Below are 24,603 nucleotides of genomic sequence, written 5' to 3'. Positions count from 1 at the left end.
CCTGATTTTAGCGTTGTAAATCCGGAGACATACCGCTGTACTAGCAGGGAGCAAAATTAAGAGGAAAAATTATTTTTATTTATTTTTTTAGAAGTTCATATAGCGTATTGGGTTTTAGCCGAAAAAGTGTATGATTTTTCCTATGCTTCATGACATGTACACGTTTTAATGCCGTTAAGACAGTACAACTGTAACATTAAGCGTCCCGTATGTGATGTTATTTTAGTGTCTACTGACTAACTGACAGATGATACTCTACTGTATGCTAGTGTGAGTGATTAAAACAGGTAACCCCGCCAGGAGGCGTTTGGCTCCAATTCGAGGAAATAACTTTAGAAAAACAATTAGCGTTTAACTATAATGGCACAAAACATTTACAAAAGCGATTCTACTTAGTACTCAAAAACACTTTGTAAAGTGGGCCAATTTTCTTTGTGATATGAGAAGTACTTACAAAATTCCTGGTTCGTATTCTGTGTATGATATAAGAATCATCCCTGAAAAATGTTATATCTTCTTCTGGTACCGTTATAGAAACGCTCATGAAAGCGGATTTGTTTTTACAGCTAATAATATTAAACGCGAGATATTTACGGAAGCGAATATATTTCCAACTACAGTAGAAAAACTTACGAAATGGGTGAACTTTTTTTACAATGACATTATTAGACACTCATCCGAACAGATCTACTTTCTCCTCATTAAATTAGAAAAATTTCTTTATTTTAAAATCACTAGAAATACTTAAGTGTCCATTTTTCAACTGGAAAACGTTTGAAAAATATTCTCCTATAGATAAAGTTTATATAGTTCTTGAAAATAGAACTATTGAAAACCTTCTACCTTAAATTTAGCACTCTAGCTATATTCTGTCATATTTTTCAACCTTGTTAAACATTACTACTGTTTTTCAAGTGTGTTCTCCTTTACCAGATTATATTGTGCTTAAAATAAAAAAAACAAAAAGCAAACAAATAGTAAGGATGTTTTCCATTTGGCTGCCTTTTATTTTGTAATCTTATTTCAGCCGCCGATTTTGTTTACCATCCATTCTAAAAATACAAATATAAAACCAATTACTTAAATGCATACTACCCTGAGTATCAGCAAATACAGGTTTAAAAATACATGTGATATTATTTACATTTCTAGAGTAAATCCAGCTATAGCAGGCTAGTAAGAATAGTTATTTTGTATTAGACTACTTCCATGCATCATGAACATAAGCTTTTATTATAATGTGACATTATATTTAGAAGTGCAAAACACATATAAGGAGTTGAATTAAAATGGTGATCTCCTTTACCCATTCTGTGAACTTCTTTACATTTATCTCACCATGCCCTCAGCTACCTGTTTTTATAAACATACTCCTAATTATCGCTTACAGACTGAGCTTTGTAATTTTTCAGTCATTTAAACCTAAAACTATCACCACTTTACGTAATTCCACTTTCAGGGACTTTTCTTGTAGGAGAATAGGTTGATTTGTAACTAATACATTTCGAATACATCTTACCTTAATCACCCACACATGGTGAAAACTAAATATTGTGGGAAAAGCATTGTATACTCTATATATTCTCCTCTGAAGCAAAACTGAGGTAAAGGTGAACACGTAAATGAATTCATATAATTTCATATTCAATGATTTTTATTAAAGAATGCACTTTATTGTTACCCTTTCAATTATTTATAATAACAGATGTCTTGACTGTTATGTTTAACAATATAACAAATTGACATAATTCGAGTAGATATGTACTTAAAGGAGATCACCTGATTTAAAAAAAATATTACAAGCTTCAAAAAGACATATTCAAAATATCTCTTAATTATCTGTATTTGGGGTATGATCAAACGATATTATATACTTTCCAGGTTCATTTTAGGCTCTAATTTTTTTATTTGCTCAAATATTTGTAATTCTTGTTGTGAAAATAAACAACTGTGAAGGAGAACACATGGTTACGGTGACAAGTTATATTAAATAGTTTTATATGTCAAAGCGTAATGGTACAATCAGCTAATAACAAATATTTTTCAACATATAAATGTTTACTAACTAATCACAATGAACGTTTAAGTCATACTTACCACTGTGGTTATGTTATTACTTTGAAATTAAAATTTTCTGCTGGCGAGGTGTTACTTTTAACATCCCACCATTGTTTATTTCCTTGGAAAGTTTTAACACAAACTGAACATATTATATAAGTTTGGAAAATTTTTTCCATCGTCCATCAATCAGAAATTATTATGTTTGTTTAAGGTACACACTCAGAGAAGTTTGCCCCAGAGCACTGGCGACATCAAATTGGACACTTAAGAAAGTCTGGTCCTTAAGGGGAAAAAATCAACTACCTTTTGGGTACAGTTTCTTTCGATGACCTTAACAACGACATGTGACGGACGTGGGCTAATGATTAACGTGCCTATTTGCACATCAGAGAGTCTAAAGTTTGAACCGTGATGGTACTGAGCACACCCTGTACGTTTAGCTGTGGACACGTTATAAACGTGACAGTCAATCTACTATTGGGTTTAAAGAGCTAAACTTTATAGCGGCAGAAGGTGGTAAGAAGCTATCAATCCTCTGACTAATAGTTCAAAATTATGGAGAAACGAATTTGAATCCTATAAGGATCTCACCTGGCTGTTTATTCTGTCTCGCATAAGTTAACATTAAGAATGAATGTTTTGAAAACACTTTACTAAAGTGGATGAATTTTCTTTTCATGACATTACACACAGTTACAAGAGTGAAACCTATATTATCTTAATGATATTAGGGAAATTTCCGAAAATGGAAACAGTTTCTTCTAATGACGTTTCCGTTCGTGCAAAAACGGGTCAAGTTTTGAAATCGGTTTTACTTTTGAACATTTATGAAATCGGATAAATATTCTTTTGACAGCTTTAGGAAGGTTTTCAAATAACTTTTTCTTTCTTTAGATGACAGTATAGAAACACAAAAGCTGAACAAATCTCTTTCGGTTACATGACAAACATTTTCGAAGGTGAATCAACTTTTTTTTGATGGCATTAAAAATAATTACGAAATATCAACTTCCTTATGACAATGGAAACATTTTAAAATAAATTACGTTTTTCTGTAACCTAGGATATTTTATGCAGGTGTTTGTTTGTTTTGGAATTTCGCACAAAGCTACTCGAGGGCTATCTGTGCTAGCCGTCCCTAATTTAGCAGTGTAAGACTAGAGGTAAGGCAGCTAGTCATCACCATCCACTGCCAATTCTTGGGCTACTCTTTTACCAACGAATAGTGGGATTGATCGTAACATTATAACGCCCCCACGGCTGAAAGGGCGAGCATGTGTGGCGCGACGAGGATGCGAACCCGCGACCCTCAGATTACGAGTCGCACGCCTTAACACGCTTGGCCATGCCGGGCCGGGAAAGGATTCACCATGTTATACTAATGTTAATTTTTCAAAGAAAATAGATTATATGCCCCTAGTTCAATCCAACAGCTAATGTTTCTGTGTTTTCTAAGTAAGATATACCGTATCATTTAACTTATTGTTTCTTTCATTAACAGTATTGGATAGCCTGTTTAATATATTCAATACTATTTTTGTTATTGTAATTTTATTATAGAAAATGTTTTGCATTGTTAACATAACCATGTACCACCATAATACAGATGTATTTCTTTTTTTAAGTTAACAGTTTTTACAAATATTGTATAAATAAATATATACATGTTTAGGATTATTCTAAATTTCTTAACCTGCCCGAACTCCATAAGGTATTACTAGTGTTATGACCAAAAAGCGAGGATACTAAACTGATGAAAAAAAGCATTCTACTAATCATAGCTTGAAACGTAAGAAATTTATTTAATTAGCCATTTTGACTGCTAGGCTGTTTTTCAGTTTCGCTCTTAGTAAATAGTTTGCTCTCATCGAAAGTTAACATTATTTATAGACGTTTATAAATCAGTTCTACTTTCTTTTGATAACATAAAAAGCACTTATGAGAAAGGATATACTTTCTTCTAACATTAAAGATAACTACAACAGAGAATCTATATTTTAAATAACACCACAAACACCTGAAGATACCTAATTTCTTGCAAGTACAATTATACTTTTTCTTCCATTTTTTGGTAATACTACGAGATCTTACGAGAGCCGATTTATTTTCTTTTTCTGACATTATAAACACTTAAAGATAACGGATTTTTTTTTCTGAAGATATACTAGACATCTATGAAAACGGACCTACTTTGTTTTGATGACATTCTAAACACTAGAGTAGAAGAGCCATTTTTCTGTTGATATTAGAAATACTAAAAACAAGACAAAACTGACCTACTTTATTTTGGTAACATTGTTGTCGTTTGTAATTAAGCACAAAGCTACACAATGGGCCATCTGCGCTCTGCCCACCACAAGTATCAAAACCCGGTTTCTAGTGTTCTAAGTCCGCAGACATACCGCTGGGTCATTGGAGGGCTGGCAAATTGGAAACAGGAAAACGGATTTCTTTCTTCTGTGGACATTATAGTCGTTTATGAAAACGGATCAATTTGATCTGATGATTTTCTAAACACTATAGCGGACTTACTCTTTTAGTATATTCTGAACACTTACATGTGCGGATTTAATAGCGTCTCAGACTATCAAGTTGTAAGCACTTACTCAAAGGATTTCATTTAGTGATTTTAGAAACTAATTACCAAAGTGGATGAACAATGTCTTCAGAAGCTCGAGGACGATGCTTTCTACTAATGAAATTCTTAATACCAACAAGAGCAGATTTACACTTATTCTTCCAACTCATTAACTTTTTACATTAATAATAACAACTTCAGAAAAGCTCTTACTGATATTTTAATAACGTACTTGGGAATGGACAAGGGTTTATTACGAGGGTTCCTTATCTGTTAGTGGTGTATCTTCCTTAGATATGAGAAGAATTATATCATGAACAAGTTATATTTGAATAAATATTCATGCAGGTTTTAAAAATAAACTGAATACTATACAGTGATTATTATTTGAAATTTATGTGTCAGTTACAGTTATATAAGTCCCTGTTTATCAATTATTTCATCATATAATACGTATAAGGTATGCATACTGTCATTTGAGTGCTTCAGTCTAAATACAATATCTTATTGTATTGAACTGGCTAAGAGTATTTGGTGTGAACAAACATCTACAGCCCTCACAAACGGATTTAGCTGCTCCAGAATAAATGCAAGTATGAATATTTTATCCTGATCAGAACGTAAACTTTACAGAATGGTGTTTACTTGGTATTGTACTTCCTTGTTTGCATCATACTGAGGAACGGAAGCGCTGGCTTTTCACTACGTTTATACGTATGAACATGTTAAGTTTTGGGTTACATTGTATATTTATGAGCATGTTAAATATGTCGGTTTTGTTGTTAACGATGTGACAATTTACCACAGGACGGTTCGTTAACCACCATTACCCAACACAGTAATACCGCTGTTGCAGTTTAACTGTGTATTACTTAACCTTGCGGCCCGGCATGGCCAGGTGGTTAAGGTGCTCAATTCGCAATCTGATGGTCGCGTAACCCAACAGTAAGGAGCTATCGGAATAGCAGTTGCTTATTCACTACTTTATCAATTCGAAATTAGAAACGGCTATGCGCAGATGGCTGCTTGTGTATTTCGCGCATCGATATAAACAATCAAAGGAATTTAAGTTGTTGTAATCTTCTTACATTTGTTGTTGCTTTACATTCAGAAATATCTTGGGAGAGACGTGACTGACAAGTGACGATTCAGTCACTGTTGTAGTAAGGCTGGTATTTTGATTGAACTGTAAAAGTTTTCTTCTGTTATTTTTGCTCATAGCTGTATGACCTTGGTATATATCTAACTCCTGTATGACCTTGGTATATATCTAACTCCTGTATGACCTTGGTATATATCTAACTCCTGTATGACCTTGGTATATATCTAACTCCTGTATGACCTTGGTATATATCTAACTCCTGTATGACCTTGGTATATATCTAACTCCTGTATGACCTTGGTATATATCTAACTCCTGTATGACCTTAGTATATATCTAACTCCTGTATGACCTTGGTATATATCTAACTCCTGTATGACCTTGGTATATATCTAACTCCTGTATGACCTTGGTATATATCTAACTCCTGTATGACCTTGGTATATATCTAACTCCTGTATGACCTTGGTATATATCTAACTCCTGTATGACCTTGGTATATATCTAACTCCTGTATGACCTTGGTATATATCTAACTCCTGTATGACCTTGGTATATATCTAACTCCTGTATGACCTTGGTATATATCTAACTCCTGTATGACCTTGGTATATATCTAACTCCTGTATGACCTTGGTATATATCTAACTCCTGTATGACCTTGGTATATATCTAACTCCTGTATGACCTTGGTATATATCTAACTCCTGTATGACCTTGGTATATATCTAACTCCTGTATGACCTTGGTATATATCTAACTCCTGTATGACCTTAGTATATATCTAACTCCTGTATGACCTTAGTATATATCTAACTCCTGTATGACCTTAGTATATATCTAACTCCTGTATGACCTTAGTATATATCTAACTCCTATATGACCTTGGTATATATCTAACTCCTGTATGACCTTAGTATATATCTAACTCCTGTATGACCTTGGTATATATCTAACTCCTGTATGACCTTGGTATATATCTAACTCCTGTATGACCTTGGTATATATCTAACTCCTGTATGACCTTGGTATATATCTAACTCCCATGTGTAATTTCAAAATAATGTATAGACTTATTTACATACAACGCGTTTAAACTTTGTATTAGTGTTCTGTAGTAAGGTTTGTAAAACAAACCCTCTAATGGGTCAGTGGTAAGTTCACGGACCTACAACACTAAAATTCTCAGTGTTCAATTTCCACGATGACCACAGCGCAGGTAGCTTTGTTCTAAAACAAAAGACAACGGTTAACAAATTACCATCAGGTGGCTCTACAGTTTACGCTTAAAGTATTTTTCGGGAACTCAAGCAAAACTACACAAGGCCTATTTATGCTAGTTATCCCTAATTTTGAAACGGTACACTTAAAGGGGATATCTAATCAACAGCACCAACCACCAGTCCTTGAGCTACTCCCATCAAATAGTAAGATTTCACAATTACTTTTATATAACATACCATATCCTCCACTGGCGGAGCAGGAGATTTGGGTAATAGAGTTCGAACCATGAATTATCAGCTACAGAGTGTGAGCATGCTAACCACAGGACCACCCTCGCTCTTTGTTAAACGTGATGTGCAATGTAAGATATATATATAAGTGAATGAAAGTTTGAACTTTCATAATTTTGAATATTTTCCTGATTGTAAATTCTTTTTAATGTGTTAAATTATTCAACTACTAAAACATTAATATGGTTAAGAATTCTTGTGGTTTAATTTAATCAATTAATTGGAGAGCGAATTCACTATAACATGTAAACCAAAAATCTCGGAAAAATTTTCCACTCTCCCTTTCTTTTGTTTTTGTTTACATGCTTCCTGAGAAATGGACTTTACACTAAAAGCCTTGCCGTGTAATGCACAACACAACTTGTTATACATAAAACAAAATGTTTATTTCTTTAAATGTTACATTATTATCTATAACAGTGTTGAATACACATTGAATTTTTGATGGCAATATTATTCAAACACTACTCACGAATCATTGTTTTGTACAATGCAACCGTACAGACCTATATATAAACAGATGCAAAAAATAAACAGATGAAAAGTTGTTATAACGTTGCAAACTTTAGAAATAAACTTCTAAGCTCTCAGGATTGTATATTTAATTATATGTCATTGTCTAAGTTAATGTAGAAAAAATACATAGAACCCTTATTTATTAACAATCAGTAAATCCGTCACTGTTTTAAAAGTTCTTTAATAAAATCAGTAATAAGATGAGGACAACGAAGTAAACACTCTAACAGACCTTTTTCACAAGTCGTGTCTATATTTAAGTGACAATATTCCTCTTGTTTAATACAAACTAAGCTAAACCTTATAGGTTAAAATAGGATAATTTGACATTTTAAAAAAAACTTTCAATAAAACAAAAGTCATATTTGTTAGGAAGTCTTTAGTTCACACCTTCAGTTTATTTCAACTACATTCCTTTGTGTTAACTTTAGGTAACAGTTACATACTTAAGATATTTTAGTGTTAATGTTTTCCAAACCACAATCAAATTATTATTATTTAAATAGATGAGTTCAAAAGGATAATGGGCATTATGCTGACGGTACAATTTTCTAAATAATGTCTTTGTTATCGTTTATGATATCTTATGTCACTTCGAAAAATCACGCATGACGTCATAGTACCCGCTTTCAATGTTTACGATTATCTACCCCTTAAGCTTTTAATATGGCATCAAACTTGTTCTTTTACTGCTATTGATATTTTTTTGCTTGGCCTAAAAACGTCCCCCACCAAGTCTCGAAGCAGGGTTAGCTTCTATAGGCCACTTTGTTGCTCATTTAATATTTGAGGAAGCTCAACAGCAGGGGGACGACTAGAAATAGGCGAATCGAAAACAACGTATGATATAAACAGACAGTGGCCATTTTAAATCCTATTATAACACAGCACCTTAATAACAACGAATGTACAAAATAAAACACAACAGATAACGAATACTAACAACACATACACAAACAAAGTAACATGAGCACCAAACAACTAAAACATTTGAAAATAGACAGCAACTTAATCCAATATTTCTCTGAGAACAGGTAACAGCAAAGAGTATCCATACCATCCACGCAACTGTTACAACACGTGAATTATAATAAATCGATATAAAAAATAAATTATTACGGTTCCTCATTACAATCTATTCTAATTTATTGAGAATACTTTTATTCTTCAGTAACCTGTTACCCTATAATCTTTCTTAGGTAGCTTGAACTTTGAACTGTATGGCTACTTATTGACCATAATATTTAAGTGAAGACATAGACAAAAGTGTTTTAAACTTCGATCATTTATCTACAGGTACTGCAGAAACAATAACAAACAACAAAACATTCTTCATGAAGAATTATGAGAATGAATTAGAAACTACAGTTTAATTGTTAACCTTGACAAGAAGATCTGCTCAAAATCTGGACATAACGTAAGATAATTATGTATAATTAGACTCAATAAGATGTGGAAAAATTATAGTCATTAACAAAATAGTACAAAATAATGTATGATCTTTTAAAAGGACTTTATTCTATGCAAATTTTCGTTTCTTAAAATATCCAACACTGGCTGTTTTTTTTTTCAGTTTTTTACACAAGAGAAATATTTTAAAACACTGTACAAAGTATTTGTTTGTTTGTAGTTAAGTACAAAGCAACACAATATGGTCTATCTCTTCTCATCAGGGATATCGAAATCCGGTTTTTAGCACTATAAATCCGCAGATATACCATTGTGCTATTGAGTGCTGTACAAAGTAGCTAATACAGTAAATGTTTATTACTCGTCTTACGTCAGTTTCATTAGTTGAAATGATTTGGGCTGGCCAGTTGAGTTCACGCCAAAGGAGTAACCTTTCATTATCTCTTGGTTGTCATTTAGACAAATTCGTAAAATATATTTGATATAATATATATATATATATATATAAAACAACAAAATTATATTTTTACAATTTTTTAAGTGGAGATCAAATACTATTTCTCAAGATAAAACAAAACAATTATCTCACAGTACGGAAAAATAATCTTATAAAAAATTACGTTTCCTGAGCTGCAAAACACTGAAGATGCAGCTTGGAATAGTCGTAAATAAACAACTACCTTACAAACGTTTTTATCTTTTGTTCTTACGATACTTGCAACTAAAATCTAACAAGCGTTTCACGACATGATTATAAACTTCTCATTCTGAGGCTAGCTATCAGTGAAATCGGATATTTCTAACAGGAATAAAAAAGTCTTACTATTCATGAATCTTAGCTGTAAAGCACAAAGAAAGATACACGTAAACTAAGATCAAATAGCTTGTTTTCTCATCTGAGTTTGGAAACAAAAATATAACGTTAACATGATATTGAAGATTTATTCCAAGAAAAATGTTTTAAAAAGAGCGCTTAGAAATAAAATAGAATGTTAAGCCTAATTTCCTGACTCCTGCTCAACAAGATACCTCTTTTAATTGGCAAGGTAAAATTACCTTGAAGTTGTATTAGATAATTTCAAGTACTTAAAATGAACGGGTGCATCTCGTTCTAAAAAACATACAAAATTGCACGAGTCTAGGAGGGGGGAGATGAGTGTTTTACAGTTTATTAAATAACACTGATTATATGAGGATGATGGAAAATACTATGTGTAAATAGGAATAAAACAAGCATGTATTTATATCTTTACAGGAACCTAGGTTAGATCAATTGAATAACAATTAGCGTTATAACTTAAATATATCTAATAACTCCTTCACCGCTCTAACTTAGCCTTATACTTACAAAAATAAGTAATGATTATTATTCAGCCAAACTCTTTATATGGTTCTAGTGTTACCAGTTTAATAGTTCTATAAAAATGGTTCTCTACTTCTTACAGTTTTATCACATTTCTACCTAATCTTTACCCAAACACTTTCCATCTTTTTAACATTTTTTTTTATCACCTGAAAATCCAGCCGCTCTTATTTCAATTTCCTGGTGGTTTACTTCAACGTGTCATATCTTTAATAATACAATCATGGTTTCACGTCAACAAGAGAAACACGAGTTTACTGCAACAGCCAAGATATAAATTCACTACAATTGTATTAAGAAAAAAAACAAACAACTTCCAATGTTTTTGTTTTTTTACTTTTATTACTGTGGACTAAAAATAATAATTATTGCACTAAAAAAAACTGCTTGAAAGCAAACTGCTGTCCTTTAATATCAGCTTAACATGACTCAAACATTCACTGGCCGTTGTTATTTAAAACATTGATGTTAATCAAAGTCTCACAAAGACTCTCATTTTGTGCGGGTTTATGTATGAAAGATTCATTTAACGCGATCCTCTAATCGTAATCTGATTGGTTCATCTGGAGTCGTGATCATTCTCATGGTAATTTCTACATCTCTTGTGTTAGTAGAAACCAGATGGAATGCCTGAACAGTCTGTAAAGAAAAGTAGGCATTCATAAATAAGTAAGGCCGGTTGAAATAGATTCGTAAAACAATGAAGAATTAATCAGTAATTTGGGTAATAAATATACAGTAGAATAAACTGATTATAATTTTAATCGTATCTTTATTAGTTTTATACATCACGATTCACAGTCCAAAATGTTAAATACAATCAAAATAAATAACTATATATTTTTTGTGATCTATCACATATGTAACATCTTGAGCCGTCATCACAAGTAAGTTATTAATAAATGAAAGATGGCTAACTGTGAATGAAATTTGTATCGATTACATGCAACATACATTTGTTTGTTTCGAAATTATGCACAAAGCTACAGAATGACCTATCTGTACTCTGCCAACCACGGGTATCGAAACCCGGTTTCTAGTAGTGTGAGTCCGCAGACATACCACTGAGCGGCCTACAACATACACAAAAACTTCTGAAAAACTTCGCCTTACCAACTTATGCGGTAACTATTAACAATTATAATTAGCAAACAAAATGTTACCATATAAAACGTATTAAATAGAAGAGTATTTTTCATTCATATATGCAATTTCATAAACGAAACATTTAAGATTAGTTTAAAGCACTAATAATTATTCCCGGACATCCATTTTAATTTCTTTGTTTTCCTGATATTTGAATTACTAAATCTGGACTTGATAAAACACGATTGACTTAAAAAAGTGTAGATTTGGAATATGCGTATATTATAAGGAATATAATATAGTACAAAACATAAAACCTTCAGCACTTACTCTCGCTAACAAAAACTGCATCTGTATTTCTGCCACCCGACGGCCAATACAGGACCGGATACCAAAACCAAAAGGTAAGAATGCAAAAGTATTGACGACGTCACGAGTGTCCCGAATTCTCAACCACCTGTCGGGTGTAAAACGATCTGGATTTGGGAAATATTTAGGATCTCTTCCGGTTGTGTACAGTGACATCAGTATCAGTTTCTAGAATGTTTTTATAATTTTTTTGTTAACAGAGAATCGTAAGATAACTTATCTGACAAAAATGCATCAATAACAACAAGAAAAATATTATTTAACAAACTACTGGAGATTAGAAATATGTGTTGCTACCGTAACATGCTACATCAAACGTACAGAAAATGAAATCCAAACATAAGAGTGGCGATAAAAAATGCTGACGTGCATCCTTCCGAAAGAACAGGAAGTCTGTTCTGTTAGCATCCGTACGTGTAAAACAGATGAGAGTTTAAACTGTTAACATCTTAAACCAGTTCCGAGTCTCTTCTGTTAACATCCCTATATGTAGAACAGATGACAGTTTAAACTGTTAACATCCCTATATGTAGAACAGATGACAGTTTAAACTGTTAACATCTTAAACCAGTTCAGAGTCTGTTCTGTTAACATCCCTATGGGCGCTTTTGCGTTTTGTACAATTACATATAAGGGAAGCAACTTTACGTGCCCTCAGATAACATTTCATTAATCACGAATTTACATAACGGGTACTGCAGCTGGTTTTAAATGGATTTTTAAATTCCATTAGTATACCGTGAAATAATAATATTATATTGTTGAGTAAGCCAAAAGAGACTTCAAAACTTGTTAGCCACGCCTATGAGGTTTAAGACAGCCCTTTTTTTTTTTGTTTAATAAATGTTAATATTAATTATTACGATAATATGATATCACTATTTCGTGGTGTATTTGCAGAATTGTATTTGGTCATTTTTGTTCTGAAGAAGTATTTTTAAGAATAATTTGTTTGATTTAGAAATTTCCATGATTTAGCAGATGTATCCTTACATTAAATTTATAATAGTTCAAATGATTTGAACCCAATAGCTTTTTTGGTGCACCTGTTAGGATTTCAAGAAGTTAGCACCAATCAAAAGAAACAGCTGTTTCCCAGTATGGTGTTCGTAGCTTTCACCTACATAAGCCCGGCATAGCCAGGTAGTTAAGGTACTCAACTCGTAATCTGAGGGTCGCGGGTTCAAATCCCCGTCGCACCAAATATGCTCGCCCTTTCAGCCGTGGGGCGTTATAATGTACGGTCAATCCCACTATTCGTTAGTAAAAGAGTAGCCCACGAGTTGGCAGTGGATGGTGATGACTAGCTGCCTTACCCCTAGTCTTACACTGCTAAATTAGGGATGGCTAGCGCAGATAGCCCTCGTGTAGCTTTGCGCAAAATTCCAAAACAAACAAACAAACACCTGCATAAAATATCCTAGGTTATTTGAATTGGCCGTGAATGAACAGTGTTGCATATGTGAGTGGAAGATTGTGTCACAGATAAACATACTGTTGCTTTGTTTGTTTAAGCCATTATTATTCCTTACAGTTAGAAGCAGAATGCATTTTGGAGTAATTTTCTTTCGACATAGAAAAGACAGTTGTCATGGAAAAGGTCATGTCGAATATTACTAGGAGCCATTAGTTGGATTACATCAACTAGTGTTCGTGTTTTAGGAGCAACAAAGGGAAATGATCTATTTGTTGGTCATTGTTCTCAAGATACAAGAGGAAACAACTAACAGTCGAGAACGGAGGGATAGCATTTTTAGTAATCAGGTTCTTTATGATATACTGAAAATGTACAACAGTTATTATTCCAACTTCCATAACGTTTGATTAAGTTAATAAATTTTCCATGTTGTTGTGAGAAAGTGAAAATATGGAGAAATGGTTTTAAATTTGGTTTAAGTAAATGAATCAAGATTTAACTTACTGGTTGTACGTTATAAACCAATAATTGGAGATATCATTTGCATCCGAAGGTTGTTTTATTTATATTTTTGCAAATATTCTTCGTTTCACTCCAAAACAGAAATAGTTTGATTAAAATTTGTGTATTACTTCACTTTGGTTTAAAGGAGATTCCATAATGACACATAATTTTGCATGTTTTTAAAATCATGACAGAATATGGAATAATCAAAGATGAAATGTAGCAATCAGATTTTGAAATGTGCTAATGGATGGAAGTTCTTGTAATAAATTGTTTGCATCCATCGTACTAAAAAGGATTTTTTTATTATTATTTAGTAATACACCTGTTGTGTACCAAGTTACTAGTTTATCACTCTACTGCCTTAAATAAAGTAAAATAGTATTATTTTCCTATGTACAGGGAATTATTAATTATTTTACTATAATTTTTTTACTATATTTATTATGTTTGCTTTAAGGCTAGGCATATTCTTACCTGATTATTACAGTACTGAGGATTAATTAATGTATTAAGACGTACTTGTCTCATTTATATGGTTTAAAGCAGCAGATTATAAGCCCATTGAGAAACCCCCTTGTTAACCTGAAGATGACCTGAGAAGGTCGAAACGTTGTTCTCTGCTTTTAATACCCATACCAACATGTCTTGAGATACAGATTATAAGCCCAGTTTATTAATTATTACTTGCAGTGACACTTGTGTTTGTTGATTTTGAGGCGACCCACTAAGCTTAGGCCTAATCTGTTTGTTTATTGACCCTTTACTTAACGATAGAGATTTTTTCTGCATTATATGGATTTTCTTTAAACCTTGTATTACAACCGTAAATAATGAACATGACTCAAAATAAGACGAATTTTGTCTAAAACTGATAATGTGATATTAATTGCTATTAATATTATTATGGTTATAATGTAATACCATGGTAAAACACGTATCCAACCACGAGTAGAGGGCGTTAATCATATTTAGAAACATGGATATTTTAGCTTATCCGCAACCTAATTAAGTACTACACACACATACACATGTTATTAATAGATAAAATTGATGCTATCAACAATATATAAATATAAAACACATTCAAAGATAGCTGAAAAACATGATATAATACCTACCCCAGCTGGTACCCTGTATCCATTAAGAACAATGTCTTGTGGCAAGATTCGTGTCAGAAAGGGAGCAACTGGATATAGCCTATAGAAGAGTGTACACACTATAATATAATTTAAATAACATAAAAGTGAAAACGATATAAACATATGAAGCTCAAAGAAAACAAACTTTTGCAATTGATACTGAAGAGAATCTTGTGTTAACGCTATAAAAGTTAAAATACAACACAAATCTAAAACTAACGACTAAAAACTAGTTTTGTTTGATTTTTATTCCGAATAAACAACTACAAACCTTCGTTCTTTGTTTCTTAGTATATTTTGAGCTATTTGTTTTAGGATTTTAAATCCAGTCATTTCCTGTATGGAAGTGATGGATAACGTTTTCATAACTAATATATATATATATATAACATTGAACTTTAAATAAACACAAAAAAAACATTAAGTTCCTAACGTATTTTTACTTAAAGTAACTATCTGAGATTACTGTTACTATAAAAAAATATAGGAAGTATTTACCGAAGAGCTTCTTTAATTACAGCTTTCAGGTAGGGAAGATGTTGAAGATGAAAGTCCTGGATATTCTGCCCAGGAGATATTACCCGATTAACTTCGTCGACTACCTTTTCCTGGCACTCGGGGTGTTTAGCCAACATATAAAGAGTCCACTGAGTAGCATGCGATGTCTTTAAAACAATAAAAAAATAGCGAAATGACAATGTTTGTTTGTAGAGTTATTGAGGACTGTCTTTCTGCTGATAGATTGACTAGAGGGAAGGAAGTTTTAAAAGGCAATTCTAAAACTTAGGATATGTACATCTATTGTAGAAAAATATTCATTCTTATTCTCAGTATCATGAAAACAAACACTCACCTATATCGACAAAATATCCTTTCTCTTGTTTACCGAACAAACAGATTATACACTTTAAACATAAAGTTCATAATTACCAAAAACAAACAAATAATCACTTAAAATAAATTCTGTGAGATAAAAATATTAACTTTTTTAGGTTTCCATCAGTTCAGTCAAAAACGTGAATTAACACAGAATACTTTGCTAGCGCGAAATATTAACACAAACAGTTGTAAACTAAAACATTAATAAATTACATGAAAAGGAAGAAGAAAAATTAATATTACAGCATGAAGAAAATAAGGGGAAGATAGGTAGATAAATGTTAAATGATAACACACATTTAAACACTCAACCCCGTACCAGTTTTTTTTTAATTTTAATCTAATGAAGAACTGTACTACCTGGTACAAAGGATAAAATGAAAAACTATAACACACAATAGTTATTTTACAGCAAATGTATTGAAATTCTGTTAGTTCTCATATATTAAATGCCTGATATGTCGTAATACCGGGAACAATTTTAGGTTATTAAATTAAGGGAAATCGTTATTAACAAAACTTGTTGTGTGGGAAAATATTAAGATAGCAGAATAAGCATATTCCACAACTAAATTAACGTTCATTCTGAAGGTGAGATTAAATCAAATGGAAGGGCTTCCTAAACATAGCTTGTGCCAGGGAAAGATCTGTCGGTTGCCTAGATACAGTTCTTCGGAGGTATAGCCAATTTTAGTACTGAAATCCAAAACGTATATTGGGAAGAATATTTTGATTAGGCTACACGGATGTCACGTACATATATTCTATAAAGCCATTATACACACTCAGTACGCGCAAACGTATATCAAACTTTAGTATATCATCATCAAATCTTTTTTCTTTATCTTTAAGACCAAAATAGTGTTCACCAACTTGCTTATTTAAATAGTTCTAGCAACAGTTTCTGATCTTTTCAGGTTGTTTGTTTGGATTTGAGATATAGTTATGTTTTTCTTTGCAGATATTAAAATCAGATTTCAAAACTTGTCACAAAAGATTTCATTAACAATTTCGTGCAACATTAAAACAAAAAGTGAATAAAAAATAGCTTTAACTTCAATAATACTTTTCACAGAAATAACTGTCATTAGTAATACTTTTGTGAAGATAAAAACAAGAGTGCTGGTTAATTTGATAGTACAAAATACTTCTAGTATTTAGTTCATTTTCTGGTTAATCTATATTCATTCGAAACTGTATTTCGACGAATAATTATCATTACTTTCTAACGAAAAGTGGTCCACAATATGTATATTTCTCACTGCAGAGGAGTCGCTAGGCACTGGCACAGGGGGTGCATGTCCCGATTGTACTTGACTGTGCCCCGAATCCCTAGTTGGTGTCTTGAAATATCAGAAAAGAAAACTATGATCGATATCATACTGAAACGACGCCTAAAATTCCTTCGTCTATGAGCGCCCGAGCCCCAAATATTTTAAACAGTGTTTATTAAAGGTCATGATAGAGAACAAGTTTGTTTTCTTATAACAAAGCCACATCGGACTATCCGCGGAGTTCACCGAGGGGAATCGAACCCCCTGATTTACCGTTGTACCAGAGGGGGGATCGAGAATAAGTACTAAAACGTTAAAGTTTAGAGTGGGTTCAGTCGTAGGTTAACAGGATTCAAGATAGTGATTATTAAAGATACTTATTAACAGGGTACAAGATTGTAATTATAGAAAAGACACTTACTTTAAACACTTACTATATATGAAAACATGTTCTTACCGTATCCGCAGCAGCAAGAAATAGGTCTGTAACAATTCGTACTATTTCCTCTTTATGTATCTTGTCTTCGAGAAGCAACTGACTAAGAACGCCCTTTACGGGCTCTCCTACCTCGGCGTTAGAGAGAATGTTTTTGACATTAACATCTACATAACTTTTTGCTGAAAGAACGAAAAAAAAAAACGATATTTTAGACACAAGTGTACATAGAATACAATCTTTCATAGTAACCTGCAAATTAACTGAAATACATAATGCTCCTGCATTTGTTTTATGTTTAGAAGAAATGCGTCATAAAAATTTCTAATTGATAATAAAATGTTTAGTTTGTTTACTAAGTTCAAACTATGCTTAGTTTACTTAATTTACTAAAGTATATTTACTTACTAAGAATATTTCGATTTGCAAACATTTGACACTTATTAATTTTTTTAAATTTTAATTAATATCGATATCTAAGATATTTGGTCGCTAACGTCACCTGGTGAAATTAAAGAAACGAGCACATTTGCTGAAAATGTTTAGCAAGACTAGTTTTATCTGATGGATTCTTGAGTCTCAGCTCCTAATAATAACAGATTCATGTTCGATCATAATCGATGATAACCAAAAAAAATCGTTATGTAACTTACGATGCCATTGACTCACCTAGATCTAAAGCTCGATCAGCTGCTTTAACAAATCTTTTCCATACCGGTAACTTTAGCACGTAGGCCAGGCGAGGTGGAATAACAGTCATACGTGCTGACTCTGCGAATATTTGCTGAACACATTCCACGAATTCATAAATATTCTCGATTTTACTGTCAGCCGTCACACATCCCAATCGCTGTCCAAAAATCATCGTTCCTAAGGCTGAAGTAAACGAAATTGTGTCACAATTCCAATAACAACAAAAACCCACGTTACAATATCAAGTTAAAAACAAGAAATTGTGTTACAGTGCCAAATGGAAAAAAACAACAACAATAAATTCCGTTACAGTATCGAATGAAAAAGAGAATCTGCGTTATAGTAGCATGCTAAAAACAAGCAATCACGTTACAATACCAAGTGAAAAGCCAAGAAAGGCGTTACAATACGAACTGAAAAAAAACCGTATTACAGTACTAAGAAACAAAAACTATATTATATAACCATGAAAAAAGATAGGCTACATTACATTATCATGTGAAAAACAAGAAGTTATATTACCATGTGAAACACAAGTAGTTATATTACCATGTGAAACACAAGAAGTTACATTATATTACCATATGAAACACAAGTAGTTACATTATATTACCACGTGAAACACAAGCAGTTGCGTTAAAGTACAAGAGAAAAGCAGTAAATTGTGTAAAAGTACCAAGTAAAATCACGATACTGCGTTATAGTACCGAATGAAAAACAAATTGCTTTAAATTTTCTCGCAGCTGTGTAAAAAAAATGTACAATATCTATTTTTCAGAGTCAATTTCACAGTTAAAATAGTGCAGAAAGCTCAATTTAATGATTGTGTATTTTAATAAATGGATTTTTTATGTTTTAAAGTCTCCAAACTTAATTAAAATAGTTTTGGAGAAGCCCCTGATAAACTATACTTTTGGCATGATTTATCTGCTCTGCAGAAAAGCTTCTATATCATGCCGTAGGTGTGCACACTTTTCACTTCAAATGAAAAAAAAAAACAACGAAGTTTTCTATTGGTATTAAAAGATAGGATGAATTGGTAATAATAAAACATTCTTTTTAAATGAGGCTTATTTTAAAACTTCAGAAGGTAATTTGTTGTTCGTTTGAAAATTTTGCGCAAATCTACACAAAAGCTACTAACGCATAGACGTTCCTAATTTGAATAGATAAACGATATGGAAAGCAGCTAGTCGACAACACCCAGTGTCAACTCTTGGGGTACTCTTGCCTGATCGAATAATGCAATTTGACTGTCTAACAGAGCATCTCAGTGTCCCAATGTACGGGGCACTGTCTTGCGGGAACGAGTTGTGAATCATGAATTCAGGGATTCGCAGTATGGGCTAGTTAACTACTAAGCCACATTGGTCTTCGGGAGAAAGAAGATATTGAGGTACAAGAAGTATCACAAAGTTCAATCTATAGTGAAATACACCAACTTATCTTCATTAATACGATTGTTTTAAATAATGCACAACTTTAGCCGCTGGAACTCCTTACGAATTAATTACGTAGATTTGAATTTCGTTCAAAGCTGCACGAGGAATATCTGCACTAGCCGTCCCTAATTTTTCAGCGTAAGACTAGAGGGAAGGCAGCTAGTCATCACCACCGACGGGGATTCGAACCCGCGACTCTCAGATTACGAGTCAAACGCTTTAACCCACCTGACCATGTCAGGCCAGATCGGAAAATCATGAAAACTTTGCGCACCGAATGGAGTTTCATATAGTTATTTTATTAATATTCTAAACACTCAAGTGTAAGTTGTTTACTCCAATAATGCTGAGTCATACGGTCAAGTATTTCTATAAATAAACAGCTTAGTATTAAAAATGTGTTCAAGCTGTGCTATTTGTCCAAGTGTAATTAGAATATCTATAAAATGTCTACACACCACAGGGCACAAATTAATGGTATTGTTTTATTTTGTTTTGAATTTCGCGCAAAGCTACTCAAGAGCTATCTGCACTAGCCGTCTCTAATTTAGCAGTGTAAGACTAGAGGAAAGGCAGCTACTCTTATCAACGAATAGTAGGATTGACCGTCACATTATAACGCCCCCACGGCTGAAAGGACGAGCATGTTTCGTGCGACGGAATTCGAACCCACAACCCTCAGAATACGAGTCGAACGCCTTAACCCACCTGGCCAGGCCGGGCCTAATGGTAATGAAACGAATCTTGCTATAGTACACGACACTGCCACAATAGTAAAGATGAAAAAAAAAGAAGAGGTAAAGCTCTGTATCAGTATTTTTTATATATATTTAAATTGTACACTACAACAAGAAGGCTTATAAATCTCACAAGAGGTGATTGTGTAAAATAGTGCAAATGTTTAGAATATCAAGTTATCTTTACAATAAAATGCCGAATAACCGCGCCAACGCCCATTAAAAAAATTATCTCAAGGTATCATTTGAGTTACTTGCTTATTTTGAATAGTGTAATGAAATGCCTAGAACTACAATAAATAGGACACACACACACAGTGTGTCCTATTTGTTGTAATTATGTAAGTTCATAACTACAATAAATCGTGCAAAGTGCAATATGCTCATAAAGAGTCGTAACTAGAATAAACAATACATCTAAGTACATAAATGCACTTCAATAACACACGTTTGGATAATCACAGCAGGTAACGCTCGTAAGTACAGAAGGATAAAGAACACATGTAAGAGTAGCATGCTATTAACTACATTAAGTAATACGTAAGTGCAATATTTTCGTAACTATAATAAGAAGTGCATGTAAGTGTTATATGCTCGCAATAACACTAGTACATATAGGTGCGATATCCTCATTGCTATTATAAATAATAATATATTTTTCGTGGTACTTAAAATGAACAACACACGTAAGTGCGATATACTTGGAATCACAGTAAATTACGTACGTTGACGTAGTACGCTCTTAATTACTTAGGACCAGTATGGTCAGGTATAATTAGGGCGTTCGACTCGTAATCTGAGGACCGCCGGTTCGAATCTCTGCCACACCAAACTTGCTCACCATCTTAGCCGTGGAGACGTTATTACATTACGGTCAATCCCACTATTCGTTGGTAAAAGAGTAGCCCAAGAGTTGGCAGTGAGTGGTCTTAATTAGCTGTTAAATTAGGGACGGCTAGGGCCGATAACCCACGTGTAGCTTTGCGCGAAATTCAAAACAAACTCTAATTGCTTACTCTTCTGTTAAACTGTTTTCAAAATATCGGGAATATAAACTTACAGTCAATGGACCAGCTATAAAGTTCTCTTTCTAGGTCTATTAACTCCATATTTTCCCGACGTACGTCTCTCCACCTCTGAAGTAAGTCATTGATCACTTCATTGAACACCTTGGCGTAAGATGAGACTGTTTGTTGACGGAACACTTTGTTGAGACTCTTGCGTCGTTCATTCCATTGAGGTCCGTCCCTGTTCAAAGACATTTTAATATTGCCATCAAAACAGAGTCCAGTTGTAAACTATAGTTACAGTAGCTTTATTTTTGACAAAATTACGAAAGTTTTACGGTTAACAAGTGCAACAACACATACGTATTTTTGGTTTCAAGCGATTGTTTGTTTGTCTTGAATTTCGCGCAAAGCTACTCAAGGGCTATCTGCGCTAGCCGTCCCTAATTTAGCAGTGTAAGACTAGAGGGAAGGCAGCTAGTCATCACCACCCATTGCCAACTCTTAGGCTACTATTTACCAACGAATAGTGGGATTGACCGTCACTTATAAAGCCCCCACGGCTGAAAGGGCGAGCATATTTGGTGCAACGGGAATTCGAACCCACGACTATCAGATTAAGATTTGAGTACCTTAACTACCTGGCCATGCCGGGCTGTGTCAAGCGAAACGAGAGTACGAAACAAAATGAGGTTAAGTTTTTCCAAGATGGCAAACTTAAGTTGTTGCTTTTGTGAACTACAGCTTATACCTTATTTAACTTCGATGTCAGTCAAAATGAACCAATTTGAGTTTTCTTTTAATTTTACCTGAATTTCAGTTTTAATACAAGGTAATTACTTTTATTCATGGGGAAGAGACACGGATAAAAGGTTAGCATATTCTATCGTAAATCAAAACGTCCATGGTTCACGTTGCCAAAACATCACGGTGAACACTTTGAGATCAAGAAAGAATTATAAAGTAAGGGTCAAATTCTGCTATTCAATTACAGTAGCCCAAGAGTTGACGGAAGGTGCTATTAACTAGTTGCCTTCCATGTAGTCTATTAGGCTCAAATTAGGGAAGATTAGTGTGAATAGTCTTGAGTATTTCAAAAATAAATAAATGAAAACTTTTATTAACTTTTAACAAGTAGGTTAAATAATTTGCACATTAAAAGCAGTTTATTTTACTTGCCACTGCTTGGAGCACTACAATCTCTCTGTGTAAAACGTAAGAATCACTATAGCCGCTTAAAGTCGAATATAAGGACTGTTACTGAAGCTCCTAAATGAATAGAACGTATGGGTTACTACCATACCATCTTGTAGTATTGAATGTTAGGACTACTATAGTGGCTAAGTGTAGAGATTAGGATTACCGTAATTCCTTAGTATAGAAGGTTAGGATCACTACAGTCCTTTAGAGTAAAATTCTAGGATCACTGTAAGTACAAAACGTATTACTACAGTTTGTAAGTGTAGACTGTATACATGTTACAGTTGGTAAGTGTAGACTGTATACATGTTACAGTTGGTAAGTGTAGACTGTATACATGTTACAGTTGGTAAGTGTAGACTGTATACATGTTATAGTAAAACTAACTTACATGAAAAACAATCCCCGCTGAATTCCTTTGGTTTCATTATAGATCAGCCAAGGTTCTGGGACCAAGTGCATGGGGTAGCGGCCCTCGTTTTGATAAACGCTTTGAATCAATTCGCTGTCTGCTACGAAAACAGCTTCAATAGACCCTAATTTCTCGCGATAGATACGGCCTAACTCTTTATGTCGTCTGTCACAGTATTCATGGATCTTTGGAGCACCCCCGCTAGACAAAAGTTCAAGAGTTGTCCCCATCAAGGGCAAGCCCTTGGGTGACGGAATAGCTTCATATGGCTTTTCTAAGGAAAAGTTGACGGAGCACGACACAGCTTCGGCAGACTCGTGGTGACGATGATAGAACGGACACCTAGCTTCAGCTGGTTGGGGCACAGATGACGTCAGACTTGTCGTAAAGGTTCTCTCTGTGCAAACAGGACGACAGGTGAAACTTTTCATAACAACTTGCAATTCCTGATAAAGGAAAGCAGATAATCGACAGGACGACCTCACCGCCATATCGGTTAACTTATTAAATCTCGAGTCTTATTAAGACGTGAACCAAGATCCTGTGAAGCGAGCTTTGTCCGTTTGATACAATCCGTAACTTCGCACGACGACTATGAAATGCCGTCTGACAGCTTTTGGTTTGAGGTTTTATAGCAGTACCTAGCACCCGAATAATCACCTTGCTCTAGATCCCTCAGGCATCACACACACATACACAACCACCAATGCTGGTCGAGAAGATTTGCTTACGTTAAGAGCAAGCCGTAGTTTACCTGGCCGCACAAGTATATATAGCTTATAAAAGCACACGGCTTCTAGGCACGAAACAGGGACCTGCGTTTGTAGAGAGTTTACACGAAAACGGCGTGTGTTTGACCCAATAGTTGTTTTGTTGTACTAGTAGCTAGTACGTTGAATTCAACTCGACAACGCATGGATAACGAGCTTTTGATTTCTCAACGCTAAACAATCCTGTGCTTGGAAACAATGTAATGAACATAGCCTTATCAGTTAACAGCCGAATGTTATCACATTGAATAGTGAAACTGTTGACAGAACCAAGTTTTCTTAACTTATTTTTTCCAAAAATGGCGTAAAAAAGTATATATTAAAAACTTATCTCTTTAATTTGAATAATAATATAAGTAAAAACTTTACGGAATAATTTGTGCAAAACATATAATCATATTTACTCACATAAACCAACAGGTTCAAATTTCATGATAAACTCTGAATTAAATCGAAAATTTCATCGGAAGCAAATGACTATGATACTTACTACGCCAAATAAATTATTCAAGGAAAGAAATGGGTGTTTTTACAATTTGCTCAACATGCTGTGCTAAGCATAATCCGAGCACTAATAAAATTTGCTTTGCATTTGTTTCTGCTTCCTTCATTAAGATTAAAATGCTAGGATATCTGTAGCCACTAATGTAGAATGTGGGATCGCTATAGTTTCTAAGTATAAACCATTTTG

The 24,603-nt window shown here is 33.6% G+C and overlaps 1 protein-coding gene across 1 annotated transcript; it reads right to left on the bottom strand.

The window, feature by feature from the left end:
• Positions 1–7,659: 7,659 nt before the first annotated feature.
• LOC143238401 (cytochrome P450 315a1, mitochondrial-like) lies at positions 7,660–23,895 on the bottom strand. The gene is made up of 8 exons (XM_076478570.1): positions 23,122–23,895; positions 21,584–21,771; positions 18,321–18,527; positions 17,673–17,833; positions 15,561–15,727; positions 15,042–15,120; positions 11,961–12,167; positions 7,660–11,183 (listed from the first exon to the last, which is right to left on the bottom strand). Exons 1-8 carry the CDS (start codon positions 23,631–23,633, stop codon positions 11,067–11,069), a joined length of 1,638 nt encoding a protein of 545 aa, XP_076334685.1. The 5' UTR covers positions 23,634–23,895; the 3' UTR covers positions 7,660–11,066.
• Between the last annotated feature and the right edge of the window lie 708 nt (positions 23,896–24,603).

This window comes from Tachypleus tridentatus, chromosome 13 (assembly GCF_004210375.1).
Source record: "Tachypleus tridentatus isolate NWPU-2018 chromosome 13, ASM421037v1, whole genome shotgun sequence".
Lineage (NCBI taxonomy): Eukaryota > Metazoa > Arthropoda > Merostomata > Xiphosura > Limulidae > Tachypleus > Tachypleus tridentatus.
The sequence above is the reverse complement of the archived record's forward strand: the minus strand, read 5'-3'. Positions and strand labels throughout refer to the sequence as shown.

Coding starts and splice junctions, on each gene's coding strand:
- LOC143238401 (XM_076478570.1), bottom strand. CDS start 23,633: ATGGCGGTGAGGTCGTCCTGTCGATTATCTGCTTTCCTTTATCAGGAA. Junction 18,528..21,583: donor TTATAGCTGGTCCATTGACT/GTAAGTTTATAT, acceptor CGTTTACTTCAG/CCTTAGGAACGATGATTTTT. Junction 17,834..18,320: donor TGATCGAGCTTTAGATCTAG/GTGAGTCAATGG, acceptor TCGTTCTTTCAG/CAAAAAGTTATGTAGATGTT.